This window comes from Salvelinus namaycush, chromosome 5, assembly GCF_016432855.1.
Source record: "Salvelinus namaycush isolate Seneca chromosome 5, SaNama_1.0, whole genome shotgun sequence".
Classification (NCBI taxonomy): domain Eukaryota; kingdom Metazoa; phylum Chordata; class Actinopteri; order Salmoniformes; family Salmonidae; genus Salvelinus; species Salvelinus namaycush.
Genome location: NC_052311.1, coordinates 55,545,537 through 55,571,963, shown reverse-complemented (window position 1 = coordinate 55,571,963; position 26,427 = coordinate 55,545,537). Strand labels below are relative to the sequence as shown.

Here is a 26,427-nt window from a genome sequence, read left to right as displayed (position 1 = left end):
GGAATGAGTATTGCACGGAAAACTGAAAAGAGCTGAAACTGCGCAGATTATTTTTGCTTTAACTGTCGACCAACGAGAGGTGCGCGACAATCAAGAGAACCAACACATTCTCACCTCATCGAAACGTGTTACTTTATTACAGTTAGGTGCTGCTGTTGCCAGTGACGCGCGCGGCTCCCAGTTTTGGTCTGCTCAGTTAGATGATGGGGATGACGCGATGACCTCCTACACGCAGGGCACAATAAAGTAGCCCTCACACCTGGACGTGCGGCGAACTTCGAGAGAGTATCAGTGGAAGATACAGGAAAAGGACAACTGAAACTGTATCAATATGCCAACCTCGATTATATGATCTACGCTTTCTTTCTTTGAGTATCTTCTTTTTCCCGCGGTGGATGATAATCTAACGGTTTGATTGTGGGAATATGCTCACTACGGATACTTGATTTGGTCTCGCTTTGTGGCACACATGAGGATTCTATTAAGGATGTTACTGTCTAAACGGCCCAGGTGTCATTGGGCCATCGTAAATCAGACATCACTCTCTGCGCAGAGCAGGGGATTCTGCTCTTTCCAGGAATAAGACAACACATTCCCTCTCAAAAAAGTGGAATCAAAGCTGCACTTTTCTGGAGGACATTGACATTGGCTATACAAGTCATCATCTCCGGGTTACTATGCAATTACAACTGATCTCCTTTGTTTTGATCTTGCACTGCATGGAATACACTGATTGTCAGCAGCAACCCTCTAGGCATCGGCAAAATAAACGTGAGTAAAGAGCGCCCGCGCATGCAGTGAGTTGCTCGCGCGCACACACATGCTCCTGGTCTCTGTTCCATTCAACCCTACTGTAGTGTTGTAGTGCCTATCATAACATATGACATACATATTTTCATATAGATATATAAATAACAGAACAATATGGGTACTGTATCAAGGTTCACCGATATGATTTGAACATCTCATACTTGACAATGAAATTTACAATGAAAGATCATGGCATGGCATGGCCAATATGCCTAATTGGGGTGGAATGCTTTTTGGTTGAGGTGGAGATGTAATAACATAGTCCTGTGGTTCAATCTCTATTACAACAAATGAAACTTCCCATAAATTAATGTGTCAAAACAATGTTGATAGGGTGGGTAGCCTATAATTTATAATATGATACAGTTTTTTAAGTAAAGCCCGCATTTAGTTATAATCGAGGGCAACTTGATCAATCTAAACATGTGTTGTTATCAGATCAATATTTCATTTAAATTAATAAACTTGTATTTTAATCACTAGGCGAGACTGAGTGCCTCTGTGGAACTCACTATATTGTGTGTACAAAAGCAATAGGCGCACTTTACTCTCTGCAGCGGCCAATTTTACGCACATTTCGTCCTCAACCACACCGCAGTCAATCGTTGGACTGCATGGCGTTCAACATTACATGACCCTCGGGGTTGTCATTTTTTACTGATGAAATTCAACCAGTCACTGTTCCCTGACAGTTTTCTTAGAAGTGTATTCCACAAAGCTCCATCAGCAGTGCCGGCTGCATCCCCTAGTTCCCGTCGCTCTCTAGCGGCCAGAAGCAGAGCACTTTTGACGCGGCATGTCTGCCGACAAAGTATGTTATAACTTTCTGATCTAAATTATTAATTACATACAAAGTTCACGTGAAGTGTATTATATTTGCATTTCACTGATGTTATGGAATGTCTGTAGTGCTTGTGCTTCCTTGACAAACTCCGTGCAACACTGAGTAGGAGCTTTGAGCATGTGGCAGCGCGTGCCATCTAACCGCTGTTAGAGGATGCTGATACAGTTATCTTCTTGATTGTAATACATGTAGAATATAAGATTGTGCATCTAATATGAAAATACATGAAAGCCTGGCCATTTTAATCTTCAAAGGGCGTTCTTTTTTTGCTTACCATAACTGTGACTTTCTGTGGCGATAATATTTTGTGGTGTTGAAAAAATGGAAGAGGGAACTGTTCATATTTAGTAGGCAATTCAGAATACAAACATTTTTCAGTTAGAAATTCAGAGGGGTTAGTATTTTGCATTAAATGATTTACAGTATTTCAAAGCTCTGAAGCAAAACTATCATCATATCCAAAACACAACAAAGAAGCTCAGGTAAATCAGTAGACACTTTACGTTTTTTGTTTTTGCTCCCTAGATGTTCAGAGTATCAGCAGCATTGACCATGGCAGGGTTCTCCAACCCAGGTCCTGTGTGTTAGTGCTGGGCTGGAACAAAAGCCAGCACTTCCAGTAGTTCTCCAGGACCAGAGTTGGAGAACCCTGCATGAAGGTATCCGTTCAGCATCTTTCTTTAAGCCTAATAGATATCATGTTCTGTGTCAAGTAACTCCACAGGTCTCACCCTGTATCGTCAGTAGTATCATGGAGCTTGCTTTACTATTCTCTCTCTGCACTATATTGAAGTTCCAGATGAGCTTCCAGATGTGCTCTTCTGCCTTAGTAGAATGGTTGAGTATTGCATGCATCACCTGTTGCCAGGTGGATTGGTTATCTGGAAAGGTAGGCTAGTAACCAACAATAGTGGTGTTTTGGGGTGCGTCCCATACGCATTGCCTGGAGAAGTGTTTAACGTCTTAAGAACCACTTCTTCAACATGATATGTCGTCTTCTTATCTAAACCCTACATGCCGCCGTAGAAATTGTGGGTCCACATTGGTTTGTGGGTGCATTCCAGATAGACAAACTGTGGGCCTCCCCTCGTGCATCGCAGCCTACTTAGCTGGTGCTAATTGAAGGAGGCCGACCTGACATATGACTATCTGTGATAGTCAGACAGAGAGAGCAGGGTGAATGAGCTCTCAGTCAGGGACCGTGACCATGCAATCAACTGGCCAAAAACAGTCCACTTCCTTCTGCCCTTGATGTATCCACAAATGAGAGATATGAATGCCTGAGAGCAAACACAAGATAGCAGAATGATTTCTAGAATAGAGGCCAGAATGATTTCTATGTGGTCTAGAGTAGATGCCAGAAGGATTTCTAGGTGTTCTAGAATAGATGCCAGAAGGATTTATGTGTGTTCTAGAATAGAGGCCAGAATGATTTCTAGGTGTTCTAGAATAGAGGCTAGAATGGTTTCTAGGTGTTCTCGAATAGAGGCCAGAATGATTTCTAGGTGTTCTAGAATAGAGGCCAGAATGATTTCTAGGTGTTCTAGAATAGAGGCTAGAATGGATTCTAGGTGTTCTCGAATAGAGGCCAGAATGATTTCTAGCGGGTCTAGACATGTTTAAAATAGACTCTAGGTGTGAATAACAGATTGGATTCTTAATAAAGGGAAAGAAGGACAGATAATGAAAAAAAAGGAGGGGGGAGATATGCAGAGGTTCAACACCACAGCGTTTGATGAAGAAAACATTTTGGAAAAGCAAACGTCTTTTTTTTTGGTCTGTGCCCTATGACTTGCGTGTTTGTCTTCATCATTCTGCTGTTAGCCGTTTTGTTTATATCTACACATGATGCTCAAAATAATCATGGTTGTTTTCATCTTGTGGTCAATGATTTTAACTTTACAAGTGGTTCAAGCAGTTCAGGCAATTGAAACCTCACAGTACAGCCTTCACAGTACAGCCTTCACAGTACAGACCTCACAGTACAGACCTCACAGTACAGACCTCATGCAGGAACGTTTGTGTTATGGGTATGCAAGCCGCTCAATTGATGTTGGGCAATTCCATGGTAACAGAATAACGCTGAGACTCACACCATTGATTTCAAAGTTTAAGAAATCATATCCACAAGGACTACTTTTAACAATTTCCACTGACGATGTTACAAAAACCCATTTCCTGGAAGAACTGTGCAGATGTAAAGTTGAGATTTTACCGTAATCCTGCTACCAAACTTTGCATCTGCACAGTTTTTCCAGAAAAAGTTTATTTTTAAAATGTCCTATGTAAATTGTTAAAAGAAATCATTATGCATAGAGTTCTATCTTTGTTAAACTTTGAAGTCAATGGTTTTTGTTTGGCATTCATTTTAAAGATAGAAATCGGAGTATTAGCATAATTCTGTTACCATGGGATTGCCCTGTTGTGTCAGTGCGAGCTACTGTAGGCAAGGGCAGGCAAAATTCCTCTGTGTTAAGGGTTCTGTGAATTAGGGGGCTTTGGCAGGAACACATGAGGGCAAATGGACAGCAGTTGTAAAGATTGCTAAGATATGTCAAACACAATCTCTGTGATCTATTTCAATCTGGCAGCTAACCTTGAAGTGAAGGAGGGGGAAAAAAGGCCAATAATTCACCGACGGCACGATATGCCAGAGAACTAAGAGGAAAAAACACCTACTGCACACACTGATATGCTCCTTGCGTAGCTCTGCAGTGGTGAATACTGAGACTAGCTCTTACCATGTGTCGCAATCCCAGAAATTGCCCCTGAGATGTTCCCCCTAAGAACTGATTTAGGATCTGCAAACCTTCCCCAAACCCTTACATTAACCATCAAGGGAAATCATTACAAACTGACCATAGACCAGTGTCTAGCTCTAGCAGTAGCAATCCAATATGTACTAAATGAGCTCAAAATATCTGACTCAGTCAGGTGCTCCCTGTCATTGCATCAGGTACTATGCATGCCATTCTCTGGCCTTTAACCCAGCTCTTGAGTGGGCAGATGTATTACATTTTTTACCATTGTAGCATAGAAAAAAACTGCAACATTTCCTCTCTGCCCCATGGAAACATTTGTAGAATTGCTGAAAATCTGCTTTAAAACTGCAGTATTTTCTCTCCCCCCCCATGGCAAAAGGCCATTAACTTTAAAGCTGCAAATATTTCTCTCCGCCGCCAAGAGGGGGACACTAAAATGTTTTGCCTGCGAGTTGGGGGGCTTAGGGCCCCCAAAAACCTGCACACATTAAACTTGGTTGCAGTTTCTATGCTACAATGGTAAAAAAATAATAATACATCTGCCCACTGGGCACAGAAGTAATTTCAACGTCTAGTTTTGATTTACATTTGGTTGAGATGCCAGCTAACGTGAATTCAACGTGAAATCAACCACAACAACAAAAATCACAACATAGTTGGATTTTGGTAAAAATGTGTGTAAAATAAAGTCAAAATTCACTTGCGTTGATGACGTTTTGCAATCGGTTTTCCACGTTAATTCAACATCATCAGATTACATTTTTTGTTGTTGAAATGACATGGTAACAATGTTGATTCAACCAGTTTTTGCCCAGTGGATGATAATCAGAATTTGTGTGAAGTTATATGGCTATGATTTGATTATTTGAAGTGACATTTTATAATTACCTTCAAAAAAGCTATTGTTTCACAACCCTAAAAAGGTATTGTTTACCTTAAATGTTTTTAAATAAATAATGTCAATTTGTTTGGCCCGCACCCCACCTCTCAGATTATATTTTGTCCCACCAACCCCAAAATTTTGAGCACCCCTGGTTTAAAGTAATCCAGAGCCACCCGCTAGTACCCTTTTCACATCGTGCCAAACCAAACCATAATGTGCTGGCTCAGATATGATCTTTTCACATGTCCTTTCCTGCATGGTTCCAGCAACTATGGTACAGTAGATGCATAACCAGGCACAATACAGCTCAATTCATCTTGGCTCAGTAGTGTGAAATGGCTATATATTTCCTCAGTCAGGTACTCACTTGCAGCTCCTGCTGGTAGTCCTAGTATATACCCAACCTCTTCTCCTCTCAGCCAGTCTGTCCTCATCTCCACCGTCCTCTGAGGTCAAGCTCTGTAATTCAACAAGAGTTGAGCGTTAAGCCATTTGACATGCTGCCCTACAAGTCAGTCACACATGGCTTAAATCAGCAGCAGCAGTCAGGACGCATGAGTTTTCACTTGTGCCCAGTCCAAGATGACAGTTTATGGTAATGGGGCGCTGCTCAGTTCCCCATTTGTCTGTAGACTTCTCACATACTGTGATGACACTATCCCTCCTTCAAAGACACTGTCCTACCCTGGGTATTTTATAGCCTCCTTATAGCAGAGACTGGACACATGTATGCAGGACTTTAACCTGGAGACCAACATTTTGTAAAAACACTTAGTAGTAAAAACACTTTCCTGTAAACATTTTGCGTACATAAAATGTTAATAACTTCAACCTGAGCAGGGGCCAACCTCCACACCAACCAACAGAGAAATGGGATGTTATTCACATTCTGGCAGGGCTTTTTTCTGAGCCTATGGAAATGTCTCTGACACACGGCTTGCTATCTGAGTAGGATGTATAGGCCTACAGACAGGCAGTTTTGCAATCCCTTTCTAATCCTACCATCAGTCATAACATGCAACTTTTAAGGGAAGTCAGGAACCAATACACACAGTCAGTTAGGAAAGCAAAGGCTAGCTTTTTCAAACAGAAATTTGCATCCTACAGCACTAATTCCAAAATGTTTTGGGACACTGTAAAGTCCATGGAGAATAGGAGCACCTCCTCCCAGCTGCCCACTGCACTGAGACTAAGAAACACTGTCACCACTGATTTTTACCACGATAATCGAGAATTTCAATAAGCATTTCTCTACATCTGGCCATGCTTTCCACCTGGCTACCCCAACCCCGGCCAACAGCCCTGCACCCCCCGCAGCAACTGGCCCAAGCCCCCCCCCCCCCGCATCTCCTTCACCCAAATCCAGACAGCTGATGTTCTGAAAGAGCTGCAAAATCTGGATCCCTACAAATCAGCTGGGCTAGGCAATCTGGACCCTCTCTTCCTAAAATTATCCGCCGCCATTGTTGCAACCCCTTTTACTAATCTGTTCAACCTCTCTTTCGTATCGTCTGAGATTCCTAAAGATTGGAAAGCGGCCACGGTCATCCCCCTCTTCAAAGGGGGAGACACTCTACACCCAAACTGTTACAGACCTATATACATCCTGCCCTGCCTTTCTAAAGTCTTCGAAAGCCAGGTGAACAAACAGATCACCAACCATTTAGAATCCCACCGTATCTTCTCCGCTATGCAATCTGGTTTCCGAGCTGGTCACGGTTGCACCTCAGCCATGCTCAAGGTCCTAAACGATATTATAACCGCCATCGACAAAAGACAGTACTGTGCAGCCGTCTTCATCGACCTGGCCAAGGCTTTCGACTCTGTCAATCACTGTGTTCTTATCAGCAGACTCAACAGCCTTGGTTTCTCTAATGACTGCCTCGCCTGGTTCACTAACTACTTCTCAGATAGAGTTCAGTGTGTCAAATCGGAGGGCCTGTTGTCCAGACCTCTGGCAGTCTCTATGGGGGTGCCACAGGGTTAAATTCTCGGGCCGACTCTTTTCTCTGTATATATCAATGATGTCGCTCTTGCTGCGGGTGATTCTTTGATCCACCTCTACGCAGACGACACCATCTTTGGACACTGTTTTAACAAACCTCCAAACGAGCTTCAATACCATACAACACTCCTTCCGTGGCCTCCAACTGCTCTTCAATGCAAGTAAAACGAAATGCATGCTCTTCAACCAATTGCTGCCCGCACCCGCCCGCCCGACTAGCATCACTACTCTGGACAGTTCTGACTTAGAATATTTGGACAACTACATGTACCTAGGTGTCTGGCTAGACTGTAAACTCTCCTTCCAGACTCACATTAAGCATATCCAATCCAAAGTTAAATCTAGACTCGGCTTCCTATTTCGCAACAAAGCCTCCTTCACTCATGCTGTCAAACATACCCTCGTAAAACTGACTATCCTACCGATGCTTGAGTTCGGCGATGTCATTTACAAAATAGCCTCCAACACTCTACTCAGCAAATTGGATGCAGTCTATCACAGTGCCATCAGTTTTGTCACCAAAGCCCCATATACTACCCACCACTGCGACCTGTATGCTTTCGTTGGCTGGTACCTCGCTACATATTCGTCACCAAACCCACTGGCTCCAGGTCATCTATAAGTCTTTGCTAGGTATAGCTCCACCTTATCTCAGCTCACTAGTCACCATAACAACACCCACCCGTAGCACGCGCTCCAGCAGGTATATTTCACTGGTCATCCCCAAAGCCAACACCTCCTTTGGCCGCCTTTCCTTCCAGTTCTCTGCTGCCAATGACTGGAACGAATTGCAAAAATAACTGAAGTTGGAGACTTATATCTCCCTCACTAACTTCAAGCGTCAGCTGTCAGAGCAGCTTACCGATCGCTGCAGCTGTACACAGCCCATCTGTAAATAGCCTATCCAGCCAACTACCTACTTCATCCCCATATTTGTTTTAGTTTTTCTGCTCTTTTGCACACCAGTATTTCTACTTGCACATCCTCATCTACACACATATCACTCCAGTGTAAATTGCTAAATTGTAATTACTTCACAACTATTGGCCTATTTATTGCCTTATCTCCTTACTTCATTTGCACACACTGTATACAGATTTTTCTATTGTGTTATTGACTGTACGCTTGTTTATCCCATGTGTAACTGTGTTGTTTTTGTTGCACTGCTTTGCTTTATCTTGGCCAGGTCGCAGTTGTAAATGAGAACTTGTCCTCAACTGGCCTACCTCGTTAAATAAAGGTGAAATTAAAAAATGTAAAAGAATGAAAGCTCAGCCTTTCCCTGTTTCTAACACAGTCGACCCGGTGAACCATGTGGGTCGACAGATAGGCTTATCTTCAACACGGAACATAATGAAGATGAATTTGAGACATGTTGCAAAGTTGTCAGTGCCAGTGCCGATTACTCATCTTACTCATTTGGCTGTGTTCGCAGTGTCATGGCCAGACAGTCAGCTGGAGGTCTGTCTGAATATTGATAATTTAGCCAAATTGTGTCGTCCTTTTAGTCATAGTACAATGAATAAACTGTACTCCTTCTGCGGAGAGAGCGAGAATAAGAAGTGCGCGGCTTGTTGCCTGTCATGTTTATTATTGACTTCTTCTCTGGTCACTGTTCCCAGAAAAATATGTAAATCTGTAGCATTTTGTCACCAACCAGCTATTTGGTATCCTCGTTGCGCTAGTAGGATAGAAGTCATTACTTTAATACAATTCTACACAACTTCATGCACACAATTTAGAAGACTACACACAGTTCATATAGTCTGAAGAGCTATATTTGTTTAAATGTAAGCAGTAGTCCCTCTTTATTTAATTGGCATAGAGAGAGAGAGAGAGAGAGAGACAGAGACAGAGACAGAGAGACAGAGAGACAGAGAGAGACAGAGAGATTAAGGGGTAGAGGATATGTTGACTTGTAATGTGTTGAGTTGCAGTGTTGGTTAACACCTTCATCTGTCTCACTGCCGCAGTAATATATTTAAACTATAACTTGGATTGGCATTGTCGATTCTATTAAAAACGTAGGATATCTCCAGTTCCACATTAGTTCTATTGAATGTAAATGATGGTGTAACAACATGTTGAGGGATGTTCCTCTGTTCCACCATTGTTGGTTTGTTTAGTGTGGCTGGGTGATGATGCACCTTTTTCATATTGTTAAAGTCAGATACAGTACCATGTCAGTTGAGGGACGAGCGTCACGTAGGAGTGATGCCACAAGACAATGCCTTTTGCAATGATCATGTTGTTGTCTCAGTTACTTTAGTTCAATACACTTATGTTATTATAAGGCACTCTGGGTAAGAGTCTTTGCTTAATCAATGCTTCTCATCTTTGGGTAGCAGTACCCCGTGAGGGTACCTACCAACCTGGCCTGTACACAGGGTACTTGGAAAGGACCCATATGCCTAACGATCAGTTGTACAGGAGGAGGGGATACCTCAGGCAGATCAAAATGTGATTGAGGTGGTACAGTATCCAAAACAGGTTGAAGGCCCCTGTGCTAACTGATTGTATTGTTGCGTCCCAAATGGCAACCTATTCCCTATATAGTGCACTACTTCTGCAGTGCACTATAAAGTCAATGTTGTGCCATTTGAGACACATACGAAGTAAAATGTCTAAACTGACTTTTGTCCTTCTGTGCCACATCATCTCCCTCCGTCTTGCCTGCAGAGATCCCAGGGGTGAGCTCAGGGTGCCAGGGAGGCTGTCTGACCTGCTCTGATTACAATGGCTGTCTGTCCTGTAAGCCCCGCCTCTTTATCTTCCTGGAGAGAAATGGGATGAGGCAGATCGGGGTGTGTCTGCCCTCCTGCCCCAGCGGTTTCTACGGCACCCGCTCGCCAGACAGAAACACATGCACAAGTAAGTTGCATGGCTATTACCAAAGACGGTTATAGCCTACCTCTACTTTTACACTAAGGGACGGTTTACAGGGCTGGTTTACATAGACAGATTAAGCCTAGTCCTAGACTTAAAAGCTATTTCAACTGAGAATCTCCATTGAACATGCTTTTTAGTCCAGGACTAGGCTTAATCTGTGTTTTAGTGTATGTATTAAGTCTATTTGGTAGCACTGCATGCCAGTCACTCCAAATGCATGATCTTCTATTATTTTGTACACTAAAATCTCATAAAGAGATGTGCTTCTATGTACAGCCAATTGTCCTGTTTTAGAGTGCTGCTCATTCTAACATACTGCATGTTCAACAAACCACTTCAAGAGCAACATAAACGTGCAGGCTGTTGACTGACTGACTGGGTGTTTCAGAGTGCAGGCCGGAGTGTGATTCTTGCTTCAATAAGAACCTTTGCATGCGGTGCCGAGCGGGGTACTATCTCCACCTGGGCAAGTGTCAGGAGAGCTGCCCAGAGAGCCTGGTCTGCAGCGACACACAAAGGGAATGTGTTCCCAGTGAGTAGAATATTAGACTAATACAATATTATTAAGTACTGATGGTGTTGGTGTTAGACACGTTACAAAGAGGGGGCTAGTGTAGTGTATTAGTGTTACATATTTGTTTCTATGTCTCAATCACATGATGTAAAATGTGGAATTAAAATAGCATATCATATTGCATTTGGTTTTCTTAGAATGGAAGAATTCAGTTAAATGTAATTGTAAAGGTCTTTGTTGTGTGTGTTGATGTGATTTGACTCCAGTGCAGGTGTAATATTATGTATCTGTTGGTGTTTCAGAGTGTCCTGCGGACTGTGATGCCTGTCTGATCAATGACACATGTACAAGGTGCAGACCAGGCCTGTACCTGCTGCTGGGGAAGTGTCACCACGTCTGTCCAGACGAGTTTGAACCAAACGACAAACTCATGGAGTGTTCCCTTCAAGGTGAGCTCCAGAACAAGGAGGAGAGAGTGTTTACCAGTGGAGGCTGGTGGGGAAATTTGAGGATGTGCTCATTGGGCCGGAATGGAAAGATATGGAACACATCAAACACATGGTGTGTTTAGTATCCAGCCAAAACAATAAGCCCAACCTCCGATTTAGTGGCACTAGCCTCCACTGGTGTTTACTTCAAATGCTTTACAGTGTCTTTGCCCTTCTATACGTGAATTTTGGTTGTGAATATCTTTGGACTCTTGTGTCTCCCCCTCTTTCTTAATCATTTGTGCAGTGCACTGCACGGTGGGTGAGTGGGGCGAGTGGAGCCCCTGCTCCCGGTCAGGGAAAACCTGTGGATTTAAATGGGGTGAGGAGACGAGGACCCGGGAAGTTGTCCAGATCCCTTCCGCCTACGGAAAACCCTGTCCCCCCATCTGGGAAAAGAAAGAGTGTGTCCTCAAGAGGAGGCGATGTCCAGGTAAATACTATAATAACTATACGGTGATCATCAGTAGTAGGACAGGTCACTATCTCCATTGTGAGTACAGTTGTAGGCTAGCGTTCCAGAACCAACTTTGTCTCTAGACTATAATCTGAAATGACTGGTCAGTCATCTGCCACTCCTCTCCTCTCCTTAAGGGACCTGAATTGTTGACTTTAAGGATATGCATTGTGGTTAGTGGATAATGGTGAAATGCATTGTGGTTAGTGGATAATGGTGAAATGCCTGTGTGTTGTTGCTACAAAGGCAAAAAATGTCAAAACACTTGATTTTCCACGTAAACATTGATCTGATGATTTCTAATGAAATCAGCCCCCGAGCCCCCCAGGCCCTCGGCTCCTCAGCCCACCAGGCCCCAGCGCCCCAGCGCCCCAGGCCCTCGGCTCCTCAGCCCACCAGGCCCCAGCGCCCCAGGGCCTCCAGGCAGCCTTACTTACAGCACAAACACAACCCCTCAGTAGTGATTCAGCAGAAAAGTTTACTGTGAAGCAGATAAACACCGACTCCTCAAACATCCTCCCTTGGGTAGCCATGAGGCGACGAGGGGAATCAGCATTAGTTTAGACTAATAACAGCAGCTGCCAACACACACACAGATCTGAATACACACCCGCATCAACTTGTCCCTTTAAAAACCATAGGCGGTCATTTGTAAAGAGTCCTGGTTGGGTTGAATCTGTCATTTAGGCTGTGAAATGTGGCCTCTGCTCCGCCCCCTGTCTGTCGTCTTTCTCTCTTTCTCCCCTTTTTCGCCGCCCTGCTGATACTCTCTCTTGCACACCCAAAGAAAACACACCACCCCTCCTTCCTCCTGAATGGGGCTCCTGTTCCCCTGTCCCGTGGTGGAGTGGGGGGCTTAGTGTGGAGTCGGTGCTGTGTTGATCCGCCTGGCGGGCCTGAGCGGGGTGGAGGCAGGCCAGAGCTGTAGGTGGGTGGGTGCGTGTTACACACTGCAGGCCGAGGCCTGGTTATCACACACACACACACACACACACACACACACACACACACACACACACACACACACACACACACACACACACACACACACACACACACACACACACACACACACACACACACACGGTTATCGACCTTGCCCTGTGTGTGATTACCCAGCTGCTTCCCCCGGCCGGGCCGGCCGGCTCCTGGAACATCCAGTGAGCAGAGCTAATTATCTGCTCTGGAGCGTCCCCTCCGCTCCGTGTTTACGTTCCGCATACGCCACGGGGTCACTGGTCCGACCTCCGCCAGCTCGCACTAATCCCCACCAGCCCCTCAGACACTGATACATCCTCCTCCCTCTATCCCTTCACCCCTCCATCTTCCCTCCATCGCTCCCCAAGGACCTCCGTCCATCCCCAGACCAGGTTTATTTGTTATTTCTCCAGCCAAGTTTCGTCTTTCTCTAGAAAGAGCTCTCACTCTTTTTCTCTATCTCTTCTTTTGTCACCTGCCTCTTTTCTCCCCCTGCCTCTTTTCTCACCTGTCTCTTTTCTCCCCCTGCCTCTTTTCTCACCTGCCTCTTTTCTCACCTGCCTCTTTTCTCCAACTTCCTCTTTTCTCCCCCTGCCTCTTTTCTCCCCCTGCCTCTTTTCTCCCCCTGCCTCTTTTCTCCCCCTGCTTCTTTTCTCCCCCTGCCTCTCTCTCTTCCCCGCTCCCTCCAGCTCTCCCTAATGGCTGTTGTTTTCTAACTTCTTCTCGTTTGGCTCTCTCCATCTGTCTTTTCTGTTTTTAAACAGAACGTTGTAACCTCCATGTCACCCCCAGTCCTCCCCCTCCTTATGAATCAGAGAGCAGGAAGTCTCAATATGAATCAAGGAGGTTTTACGCTCCTTATCCACAAAAATGACAACAGGAGCTGGACTTTAAACAGGTCCAGTACATAGAGAAATATGGAATGTCACTGAATGAATCACGGGGCAAGAACCCTCACTTTCACTCTTCCTCTTTAACACAACTCTGATTTGGTCGTTTCATCTCTAGTAAGCTCTGTTGAGCTACAGTAGCCGGAGGTGTCATGTCATTTCAGTGTACAGTGTCCTCCTCCGCCTCCTTCAACATGCTTGGTGGTCGTAAATGTTTACATACATGTCCTTGACCACCTGCCTGCTGTCTCCTTTGTGTTAACAACGTTGGCTAATTTGACCTCCAAACCACCGTTCCCCTATCTATCTAACCCAGCTAGAAGGTAGCCCCCTCCCGTCCCCCAGTGAGGGGGAGCGGGACAGGCGTCCCGTAGCCTTCAAAGCTCCGGGCATTTCTCCTGTGGGACAGCTCAGAGCCTTTAATCTCAGCCTGGCTCCCGCCAAAAGCCCCCTGGACGACAGTGTGCCTGCCATGGAGGATGTTGCCCCCTCTGCGTCATTAGACTAATTATGCTCCTGCACATCCCCTCTCTGACAGCGGGCCAAACTGTTTCCCCGCATGCACACACAGGCACCCTAACACTCCAGTGAAGAGTGCTGAGCACTGAGCAGCATGATGTCTAGTACTTTATGCAACCAATGCACTGTAGGGTTATCAGTGTAAATGCACTGCATAGGAGTGTGTGTTGGAGGGTGATCCGAGAGACAATTTCAGCTGTTTTCTTACACGCACCTCTCTTTCCTTTTCTTTCTCTGTCTATCTCTCCCCTTTTCACACCAACTCTATGTTAAAATGGTAAATAATCAATGCCAGGTGACAGTTCAATGAAAGTATCAATTCAGCTGAGATATGTAGCTAGGGCTAAGCAACGTGAAAGCCAAGCACTTGCATAAACTCTTGTGAAGTTGCAACACTTTTGAAAGCTGTCCTTAGTTACAGTAATCTTATAATCCAGCTCTGTTGATATTACTTTTACAGTCATTTTTCACAGTTCTATTTTACAGTTTATATAAACCACATGCCTGAACCTGATCATACTTTATGTGGACACACGTCTCATCAAAATATTAGTTTTACAATAGCCGCACCCCCATACACACACACACACAAACCATTCCAAAAAACACTGCCAGTCATCCACTGCAGTGTAGCGGTGATGACCATGCTGGTAAGAATGTGCTAAATCTCTGTTGAGAGTGTTTTAATTCAAGTGTCTCCTTCGGGTCCACTGCATTGCTGGACAGTTTATAGAATTCATAGACACAGTTCAGACAGACAAAAGCCTTCTCTGATAAACATACCCAGTAATCACCTCAACACGAGCCTAGATAAAGTTGTGCCTTGGGTTTTAGGAAACCCAGAGATTATGACTGAGCCGCTTATCTTTAAATGGTTATGACAAACAAAACAATGTGTGTAGAGGGAACTTCCTGTGTTGAAAGAGCCAGAGGTGGGGTGGGATGGGGGGCAGAGTCAGATTCAGAATGCTGCTCATCTCTTTCTCTCTCTGTCATTCTCTCTGTAAATAATCCTCTCTCATTCTCTCTATCATTCTCTCTCTATCATTCTCTGTCTGTGTGTGTCTCTCTCTCTATCTCCCTGTCTCTCTCTGTCTCTCTATCTTCCTGTCTCTCTCTGTGTGTCTCTCTCGCTATCTACCTTTCTCTCTCTGTGTGTCTCTCTCTATCTCCCTCTTTCTCTCTCTCTCTCTCTCTCTCTCTATATATATAAATATATATATATACAGTTGAAGTCGGAAGTTTACATACAATTATGTTGGAGTCATTAAAACTCGTTTTTCAACCACTCCACAAATATCTTCTTAACAAACTATAGTTTTGGCAAGTCGGTTAGGACATGGTTAGGACACCTACTTTGTGCATGACACAAGTAATTTTTCCAACAATTGTTGACAGACAGATTATTTCACTTATAAATCACTGTATCACAATTCCAGTGGATCAGAAGTTTACATACACTAAGTTGACTGTACCTTTAATCAGCTTGGAAAATCGCAGAAAATTATGTCATGGCTTTAGAGGCTTCTGATAGGCTAATTGACATCATTTGAGTCAATTGGAGGTGTACCTGTGGATGTATTTCAAGGCCTACCTTCAAACTCAGTGTCTCTTTGCTTGACATCAAAAGAAATCAGCCAAGACCTCAGAAAAAAAATGTGGACCTCCACAAGTCTGGTTCATCCTTGGGAGCAATTTCCAAACACCTGAAGGTACCACGTTCATCTATACAAACAATATTACGGAAGTATAAACACCATGGGACCACGCAGCCATCATACTGCTCAGGAAGGAGACACATTCTGTCTCCTATAGATGAACGTACTTTGGTGCGAAAAGTGCAAATCAATCCCAGAACAACAGCAAAGGACGCTGTGAAGATGCTGGAGGAAACAGGTACAAAAGTATCTATATCCACAGTAAAATGAGTCCAATATCGACATAACCTGAAAGGCCGCTCAGCAAGGAAGAAGCCACTTCTCCAAAACCGCCATAAAAAAGCCAGACTAAGGTTTGCAACTGCACATGGGGACAAAGATCGTACTTTTTGGAGAAATGTCCTCTGGTCTGATGAAACAAAAATAGAACTGTTTGGCCATAATGACCATAGTTATGTTTGGAGGAAAAAGGGGGTGGCTTGCAAGCCGAAGAACACCATCCCAGCCGTGAAGCACGGGGGTGGCAGCATCATGTTGTGGGGGTGCTTTGCTGCAGGAGGGACTGGTGCACTTCACAAAATAGATGGCATCATGAGAAGGAAAATTATGTGGATATATTGAAGCAACATCTCAAGACATCAGTCAGGAAGTTAAAGCTTGGTCACAAATGGGTCTTCCAAATGAACAATGATCCCAAGCATACTTCCAAAGTTGTGGCAAAATGGCTTAAGGACAACAAAGTCAAGGTATTGGAGTGGCCATCACAAAGCCCTGACCTCAATCTTATAGAAAATTTGTGGGCAGAACTGATAAAGCGTGTGCGAGCAAGGAGGCCTACAAACCTGACCCAGCTCTGTCAGGAGGAATGGGCCAAAATTCATCCAACTTATTGTGGGAAGCTTGTGGAAGGCTACCCGAAGCGTTTGACCCAAGTTAAACAATTTAAAGGCAATCCTACCAAATACTAATTGAGTGTATGTAAACTTCTGACCCACTGGGAATGTGATGAAAGAAATAAAAGCTGAAATAAATCATTCTCTCTACTATTATTCTGACATTTCACATTCTTAAAATAAAGTGGTGATCCTAACTGACCTAAGACAGGGAATTTTTAATTAGATTAAATGTCAGGAATTGTGAAAAACTGAGTTTAAATGTATTTTGCTAAGGTGTATGTAAACTTCAGACTTCAACTGTATATAGTATATCACTGTCTCTCTCTTTGTGTCTCTGTCTATATCTCCTTGTCCCTCTCTCTATCTCCTTGTCTCTCTATATCTCCCTGTCTCTCTCTGTGTGTCTCTCTGTCTCCCTGTCTCTCTCTCTATCTCCTTGTATCGCTCTCTATCTCCCTGTGTCTCTCTGTGTGTATCTCTCTCTATCTCCCTGTCTCCCTGTCTCTCTCTCTCTCCTTGTTTCTCTATCTATCTCACTGTCTCCCTCTCTCTGTGTGTGTGTGTGTCTCTCTCTATCTCCCTGTCTCTCTGAGTGTCTCTGTCTCCCTCTCTTTCTCCCTGTCTCTCTGGGTGTGTCTCTCTCTAACTCCATATATCCCTGTCTCTCTCTCACACACCTTGTTTCTCTATCTATCTCACTGTCTCTCTCTGTCTCCCTGTCTCCATCTCCCTCTCTCTCTCCTTGTTTCTCTATCTATCTCCCTGTCTCTCTGTGTGTCTCTGTATGTGTGTGTGTGTGTGTGTGTGTGTCTCTCTATCTCTCTGTCTCTCTGAGTGTCTCTTTCTGTCTCCCTGTCTCTCTCTCCATCTCCCTCTTTCTCTCTCTTTATCTCCCTGTCTCTCTCTCTGTGTGTGTGTGTGTGTCTCTCTCTATCTCCCTGTCTCTATCTCCCTCTCTCTCCTTGTTTCTCTATCTATCTCCCTGTCTCTCTGTGTGTGTGTATCTCTCTCTAACTCCCTGTCTCTCTCTGCGTCTCCCTCTTTCTCTCTCTCTCTCTCTCTCGCTCTCTCAATTCAATTCGCTTTATTGGCATGATGTAACTATGTACATATTGCCAAAGCTTACTTTGGATATTTACATTATTTAAAAAATAAGAATCAAAAGTGTCAACGGGACAACAGTAACAACAATAACCAAGGGAGAATAACCATACATTGAACAATAACAATAAACATACAGTAGAGGACATGTGCAGGTTGATTGGTCTGTCAGACACTCCCTCATCTTATGGCAGGCAGCAATGTAGTGCGCTGCCAACCCACAGCTCTCTGCGTCCTCCCCCAACAGGACGGGTAGCCTACTCTCATCAGAGAGGTCTTTGAAACCTTGAATAAGGGTTTCAAATTTGGGGAAATGGCACTCTCTAATTGTTTTCTATTTTTGACATTTTGTCTCTCTCTCTCTATCTATATACTGTATAATATATATATATGTCTGTCTCTCTATCTCCCTGTCTATCTCTGTATGTCTCTCTGTCTCTCTGAGTATCTCTCTCTGTCTCCATCTCCTTGTATCTCTCTCTATCTCCCTGTCTCTATGGGTGTGTCTCTCTCTATCTCCCTGTCTCTATAGGTGTGTCTCTCTCTATCTCACTGTCTCTCCTTGTTTCTCTATCTATCTCAATGTCTCTCTGTGTGTCTCTCTCTGTCTCCCTGTCTCTCCTTGTTTCTCTATCTATCTCAATGTCTCTCTGTGTGTCTCTCTCTGTATCCCTGTCTCTCCTTGTTTCTCTATCTATCTCAATGTCTCTCTGTGTGTCTCTCTCTGTCTCCCTGTCTCTCCTTGTTTCTCTATCTATCTCAATGTCTCTCTGTGTGTCTCTCTCTGTCTCCCTCTCTCTCTCTCTCTCTCTCTGTGTGTGTCTCTATCTCCCTGTCTCTCTCTCTTTCTCCCTGTCTCTCTGGGTGTGTTTCTCTCCTTGTTTCTCTATCTCTCTCTCTCTCTGTCTCCCTCTCAATTCAATTCAATTCAAGTCAAGGGGCTTTATTGGCATGGGAAACATGTGTTAACATTGCCAAAGCAAGTGAGGTAGATAATATACAAAAGTGAAATAAACAATACAAATTAACAGTAAACATTACACATACAGAAGTTTCAAAAGAATAAAGACATAAAAAATGTCATATTATGTATATATACCGTGTTGTAACAATGTACAAATGGTTAAGGTAAACAAGGGAAAATAAATAAGCATGAATATGGGTTGTATTTACAATGGTGTTTGTTCTTCACTGGTTGCCCTTTTCTTGTGGCAACAGGTCACAAGTCTTGCTGCTGTGATGGCACACTGTGGAATTTCACCCAGTAGATATGGGAGTTTATCAAAATTGGGTTTGTTTTCAAATTCTTTGTGGGATCTGTGTAATCTGAGGGAAATATGTGTCTCTAATATGGTCATACATTGGGCAGGAGGTTAGGAAGTGCAGCTCAGTTTCCACCTCATTTTGTGGGCAGTGTGCACATAGCCTGTCTTCTCTTGAGAGACATGTCTGCCTACGGCGGCCTTTCTCAATAGCAAGGCTGTGCTCACTGAGTCTGTACATAGTCAAAGCTTTCCTTAAGTTTGGGTCAGTCACGGTGGTCAGGTATTCTGCCACTGTGTACTCTCTGTTTAGGGCCAAATAGCATTCACGTTTGCTCTGTTTTTTTGTTAATTCTTTCCAATGTGTCAAGTAATTATCTATTTGTTTTCTCATCGTTTGGTTGGGTCTAATTGTGCTGCTGTCCTGGGGCTCTGTGGGGTGTGTTTGTGTTTGTGAACAGAGCCCCAGGACCAGCTTGCTTAGGGGACTCTTACATTTACATTTTTTACATTTTAGTCATTTAGCAGACGCTCTTATCCAGAGCGACTTACAGTAGAGTGCATACATTTTATTATATTTACATACTGAGACAAGGATATCCCTACCGGTCAAACCCTCCCTAACCCGGACGACGCTATGCCAATTGTGCGTCGCCCCACGGACCTCCCGGTTGCGGCCGGCTGCGACAGAGCCTGGGCGTGAACCCAGAGACTCTGGTGGCGCAGCTAGCACTGCGATGCAGTGCCCTAGACCACTGCGCCACCCGGGAGGCCACTTCTCCAGGTTCATCTCTCTGTAGGTGATGGCTTTGTTATGGAAGGTTTGGGAATCGCTTCCTTTTAGGCGGTTGTAGAATTTAACCTTTCAGTGATACCCATCCCGGATCCGGGAGCATCCTCATCAAAAAAGCTGACTAGCATAGCCTAGCCTAACGGGACAGGGATATCATATAATATAATTTTCATGAAATCACAAGTCCAATACAGCAAATGAAAGATAAATATCTTGTGAATCCAGCCATCATTTCCGATTTTTTTAATGTTTTACAGCGAAAACACAATATGTATTTCTATTAGCTAACCACAATAGCCAAAGACTCAACCGCATATTTTCACCATGTTTCTACCGCATAGGTAGCTATCACAAAACCGACCAAATAGAGATATAATTAGTCACTAACCAAGAAACAACTTCATCAGATGACAGTCTTATAACATGTTATACAATACATTTATGTTTTGTTCGAAAAATGTGCATATTTGAGGTATAAATCATAGTTTTACATTGCAGCCACCATCACAAATAGCACCGAAGCAGCCGGAATAATTACAGAGAGCAACGTGAAATACCTAAATACTCATCATAAAACATTTATGAAAAATACATGGTGTACAGCAAATGAAAGATAAACATCTTGTGAATCCAGCCAATATTTCCGATTTTTTAAGTGTTTTACAGCGAAAACACAATATATATTTCTATTAGCTCACTACAGTAGCCAAACACACAACGCAATTTACTCCCCGCAAAAATAGCTTGCACAAAACCGACAAAATAGAGATAAAATGAATCACTAACCTTGAACAAATTCATCAGATGACAGTCTTATAACATGAGGTTATACAATACACTTATGTTTTGTTCAAAAATGTGCATATTTAGAGCTACAAATCCTGATTATACATTGTGAATACGTAGCATCGATTCACCAGAATCTCCAGAGATATTTTGGACACTCACCTAATCTGACCAAAGAACTCATCATAAACTTTACATAAAAATACTTGTTGTATGGCAAATGAAAGATACACTGGTTCTTAATGCAACCGCCGTGTTAGATTTTTAAAAATAACTTTACCATAACAAACAGCTTGCGTTATTGCGAGACAGCGCTCGCCAAAACGGCAGAGAATAGGAATCAACATTTTCCACAGAAATACGAAATAACATCATAAATTGTTCTTACTTTTGCTGAGCTTCCATCAGAATCTTGTACAAGGAGTCCTTGGTCCAGAATAAATCATTGTTTGGTTTTAGAATGTCCTTTTCTTCTGTCGAATTCGCGCCACAATGCTAGCCAAGCTTGATAACGTTCCCATCTTCTCTCTACGCAAAGAACGGAAAACTCCAAAAGTCCCAATAAACGTTGAATAATCTGATAAAACTCGGTTGAAAAAACATACTTTACGATGTTATTATCACATGTATCAAATAAAATCAGAGCAGGAGATATTCGCCGTGTAAACCGAACGCTTATCAGAAGACAATATCGAGGTGCTTCGCGCGCCTAGGTAGAGAAAGGAAATTCCTGACCTGCCACTCCAAAAGCTCTTATTCGACCTCAGATCAAGCTAGACACCCCATTCCACCTTCCACTGCCTGTTGACATCTAGTGGAAGGCGTATGAAGTGCATGTATATCGATAAATATAAGCCAGTTGAATAGGCAGGCCCTGAAACAGAGCCCCATTTTCAGAATTTTCACTTCCTGTCTGGAAGTTTGCTGCCAAATGAGTTCTGTTTTACTCACAGATATAATTCAAACAGTTTTAGAAACTTGAGAGTGTTTTCTATCCAATAGTAATAATAATATGCATATTGTATGATCTAGAATAGAGTACGAGGCCGTTTAAATTGGGCACGATTTTTTCCAAAGTGAAAATAGCGCCCCCCTATTGACAAGAAGTTTTTAACAGCTCTTTTCTGGATTTTGATAATTAGCGGGTATCGGCCTAATTCTGCTCTGCATGCATTAGTTGGTGTTCTACGTTGTACACAGAGGATATTTTTGCAGAATTCTGCATGCAGAGTCTCAATTTGGTGTTTGTCCCATTTTGTGAATTCTTGGTTGGTGAGCGGACCCCAGACCTCACAACCATAAAGGGCAATGGGTTCTATGACTGATTAAATTATTTTTAGCCAGATCCTAATTGGTATGTTGAATTTTATGTTCCTTTTGATGGCATAGAATTCCCTTCTTGCCTTGTCTATCAGATCGTTCACAGCTTTGTGGAAGTTACCTGTGGCGCTGATGTTTAGGCCAAGGTATGTATAGTTTTTGTGTGCTCTAGGGCAACGGTGTCTAGATGGAATTTGTATTTGTGGTCCTGGCGACTGGACCTTTTTTGGAACACCATTATTTTGGTCTTACTGAGATTTACTGTCAGGGCCCAGGTCTGGCAGAATCTGTGCAGAATATCTAGGTGCTGCTGTAGGCCCTCCTTGGTTGGTGACAGAAGCACCAGATTTACATTTTTACATTTTAGTCATTTAGCAGACGCTCTTATCCAGAGCGACTTACAGTAGAGTGCATACATTTTATTACATTTTTACATACTGAGACAAGGATATCCCTACCGGCCAAACCCTCCCTAACCCGGACGACGCTATGCCAATTGTGCGTCGCCCCACGGACCTCCCGGTTGCGGCCGGCTGCGACAGAGCCTGGGCGCGAACCCAGCCCAGCCTGGGCGCGAACCCAGAGACTCTGGTGGCGCAGCTAGCACTGCGATGCAGTGCCCTAGACCACTGCGCCACCCGGGAGGAGGCTGATCATCAGCAAACAGTAGACATTTGACTTCAGATTCTAGTAGGGTGAGGCCGGGTGCTGCAGACTTTTCTAGTGCCCGCGCCAATTCGTTGATATATATGTTGAAGAGGGTGGGGCTTAAGCTGCATCCCTGTCTCACCCCACGGCCCTGTGGGAAGAAATTTGTGTGTTTTTTGCCTATTTTAACCGCACACTTGTTGTTTGTGTACATGGATTTTATAATATCATATGTTTTACCCCCAACACCACTTTCCATCAATTTGTATAGCAGACCCTCATGCCAAATTGAGTCGAAGGCTTTTTTGAAATCAACAAAGCATGAGAAGACTTTGCCTTTGTTTTGGTTTGTTTGTTTGTCAATTAGGGTGTGCAGGGTGAATACATGGTCTGTTGTACAGTAATTTGGTAAAAAGCCAATTTGACATTTGCTCAGTACATTGTTTTCACTGAGGAAATGTACGAGTCTGCTGTTAATGATAATGCAGAGGATTTTCCCAAGGTTGCTGTTGACGCATATCCCACGGTAATTATTGGGGTCAAATTTGTCTCCACTTTTGTGGATTGCGGTGATCAGTCCTTGGTTCCAAATATTGGGGAAGATGCCAGAGCTAAGGATGATGTTAAAGAGTTTTAGTATAGCCAATTGGAATTTGTTGTCTGTATATTTGATCATTTCATTGAGAATACCATCAACACCACATGCCTTTTTGGGTTGGAGGGTTTTTATTTTGTCCTGTAGCTCATTCAAGGTAATTGGAGAATCCAGTTGGTTCTGGTAGTCTTTAATAGTTGATTCTCTGTGTGTGTGTGTCTAACTCTATCTTCCTGTCTCTCTGAGTGTCTCTGTCTCCCTGTCTCTCTCTCGATCTCCCTGTCTCTCTGGGTGTGTCTCTTTGTCTCCCTCTCTCTGTGTGTGTGTGTCTGTCTCTATCTCCCTGTCTCTCTGGGTGACTCTGTCTCCCTCTCTATCTATCTCCCTCCCTCTCTATCTATCTCTCTCTCTCTCTCTGTGTATGTGTCTCTATCATTATTTCTCTCTCTATCATTCTCTCGCTCTGTCACGCTCTTGCTATCTGTGTCTCTGTTCCAGTCTCTCTCTCTCTCTCTAGTTATCTCTCACTCTCTTGCTCTCACTTTCTCTCTATCCCTCTCTACACCCACACACATTGTTTGGACCCTACACTCCTGCTGCAAGAGCAACCCACCAAACCCCTTTCAATAATGCCTCTTTCACACTGCACTATACACACACACACCATACAAACACACACACATGCCATAAACACACAATGGACACACACACACCCTACAATCTGCCTGGCCTTGTGGGATGTATGGGGGCCTCTCCTCCTCTCCTGCCCTGAGCTCAGATAGTTCAGATACAGATTACGGCTGGGAAGAGCTAGCACTAGTGCTAGCACCAGTTTTGTCTCACCTTTGAGGCTGGTGGGCTTTCATTATTCCTGCAGACCAGAGCCAGGGAAGACTAAACAGAGTTGGATGGTAGGGCCCTATATCGCACTGGCTGGACCCCAGGAATGTGTGGGTCAGCGTTGGGCTGGCGTGCGCTGCGAGCCCTTCTCTGCCTGGTCAGGATGGAGCGGAGCTCAGAGCACGGCTGGGCTGATTAATGGTCACAGGCTGAAGGGGGGCCAGGGGGAGAGAGAGGCTCCGTGCCTACCTCAGCAGTTTCGCAATCCTGCTGCTTACACATGGACAGCACAACACGAATAGGGCCAGTTTCAATCTGTCGATCTGTCTTTTCTCTCTCTCTCTCTCGCTCTGTGGGGGGTGTTATATATTAATGATGTGGGGCTTTTCAGCTTCCAGTGGTAAACTCTACAACATTCCATGAAATTGATTTGTTTATGAGATGGCGAAAGAGCAGATAAACTGAAGTTTATTTAAAGGCTTTCTATTTTTGACAAAGCCTATCAGCGGAGAATTGCAACAGCTGAACTTAACCTTGCTCACAGGGTGTGGCCACTGTCTGTGATGCAAGGCTAACCTCTAGTGGTCAATAGGGGGAACATGTTTGTACTGTGCCATATTAGTTACTCCCTGGACAGCCAGCAGGTATATGACCAAGACTAGAGCACACTGATAAATTGGTATGCAAAAGAGATCTTTGACATCCTCGTCACACCCATTCTCTCTTCATATTCATCTTATTCTGCATATCCTCATCTGAAAGTGCACCTCCTGCCATGACCCTCAACCAGCTCTCTGTGTAAAATCATGTAGATCACTTGAAAATATAACAGAAATCATTATAAAGAGAGACTGAGCTGTTGACTAACAAGTGTTTTCTGTTCTGTGTTTTTTTCCATCTCTAGGGCAAGGCAAGGGGAGGAAGGGTGAGCGGCGGGGCGAGAGGAGAAATCGGGACAACCGCCGGGACAAGGACAGCCAGGGGGAAGGCCGGCGGGAGAGGAAGAAGGACAGAGAGAGGGAGAGGGGGGAGGCAGGTGACCGGGAGGACTCTGAGAACAGGAACAAGACAGAGCAAAGACGCCGAAGAGGCCAAAACAGAGACCATGTTGTCTCACCTGAGGGAGGAGGTCCTGAACAGTAACAAAGCCTGGAGGAGCCCTCTCACTCCACCCCCTCTTTGTCACCCTCGCCCCCTCAACTCCTTGCTGAAGGGGTGCTGCTGCTACCTGTATTATTTAAATATATACTGTATATGCACAAGAGATATGGGGTCACTCGATCGGGCCACTACAGACTCTAAGGACTTCTCCCCTACATACCTACCTACCTACCTGCCCCCCTCCACCACACACCACTGAGAGGCCGCCTCCCCCTTCCTGTCCTGTCCTCTAGTTTAATCAGACCAGAGAGACCCAAGACTGCTGTTGATTGGACGGGAATGTACAAAACTGCTCTTGTGATTGGATGGGACTGTACAGAGAGGAGAGGAGTGAGACATTCAAATGCGACAGTATGGGGATGATGATGTGTTTGTCATTGGGAGTCGGGACAATGTAAATGCTTGTTGAATCGGTTATTTAAAAGGGTCCCGCCCAGTTAAAAACAAACTTTGCGTCTTGGTTTGAATGTAGATTTAATTTGTAACATTATGTAGAATTGTTGTTGTTGTTTAAATGTCTTTTTGTTTTTGTTTGTTGTTTTTTGCTGAGTAAATTATCATGGGATATCACTAACAGAAAGACAGACAGATGTGGTTACTGCATCCAGATGTGTAGTAAACATATGAGACAAACCGACTGAATTGATTTTGTGACAGAATGAGGACGGACCCCATTGTTTTCCTCCCAACTTATTATTGATCATGTTTGTTCAGAAGCGTCCTGGACAAAGTGCTAGTTTGCCTATCTGTGTAAGCAGGATCTGTGCTTTCACTAAAGCCACCTGAGCAGAAATCAAAAGCATCTGTATGTCAAATAAACTATAATGGGTTTGTACTTGTCTTTGTTTTTCATTTGTTATCTTTGGGCAATATTTTTGGTATCTCAGATTGCTCTGGCAATTCTCACTTTTTTATTTTATTTGTATCACAAACCATTTGGGGGAAAATCATTATAAAAGTGGACAATTCCTAAAAAATATATATTTCAGAATCAAGGCATACTCAATATTTAAGAGCACACTATAAGGAGTATAAGGACACCACGATGTTGTCTTTATCATGTACAGTTAATGGATCATAGGGTCTTACAGGGGACATCTATAGGTCTAAAGGGACGAATTGGACACTTTCATCCCCACCAAAATTGTTTGTGATACAAATCTAAAAAACATCAAACATCTTTACTCCCATATGAAGCTAGAACAATCGGAGATAACCAAAATATTGTCGGGACACGCTGGCATGAAATCGCGCCAACTAATCAATAAACACTCTCCGGGGACCTGCCTTTCTAATTTCAGATTCACTGTTGCTTAGTTTTTGCAAGT

General features: G+C 43.8%; 1 protein-coding gene across 1 annotated transcript; it reads left to right on the top strand.

Annotated features, from left to right (window-relative positions):
- Positions 1-25,923, top strand: LOC120047672 (R-spondin-3-like). Its single transcript, XM_038993224.1, has 6 exons — positions 1-771; positions 9,984-10,175; positions 10,582-10,725; positions 11,010-11,156; positions 11,443-11,628; positions 24,843-25,923. The coding sequence occupies exons 1-6, from the start codon at positions 678-680 to the stop codon at positions 25,079-25,081; spliced, it is 1,002 nt and encodes a 333-aa protein (XP_038849152.1). The 5' UTR covers positions 1-677; the 3' UTR covers positions 25,082-25,923.
- The last annotated feature ends 504 nt before the right edge of the window (positions 25,924-26,427 follow it).

Coding starts and splice junctions, on each gene's coding strand:
- LOC120047672 (XM_038993224.1), top strand. CDS start 678: ATGCAATTACAACTGATCTCCTTTGTTTTGATCTTGCACTGCATGGAA. Junction 772..9,983: donor TAGGCATCGGCAAAATAAAC/GTGAGTAAAGAG, acceptor TCTTGCCTGCAG/AGATCCCAGGGGTGAGCTCA. Junction 10,726..11,009: donor ACAAAGGGAATGTGTTCCCA/GTGAGTAGAATA, acceptor TTGGTGTTTCAG/AGTGTCCTGCGGACTGTGAT.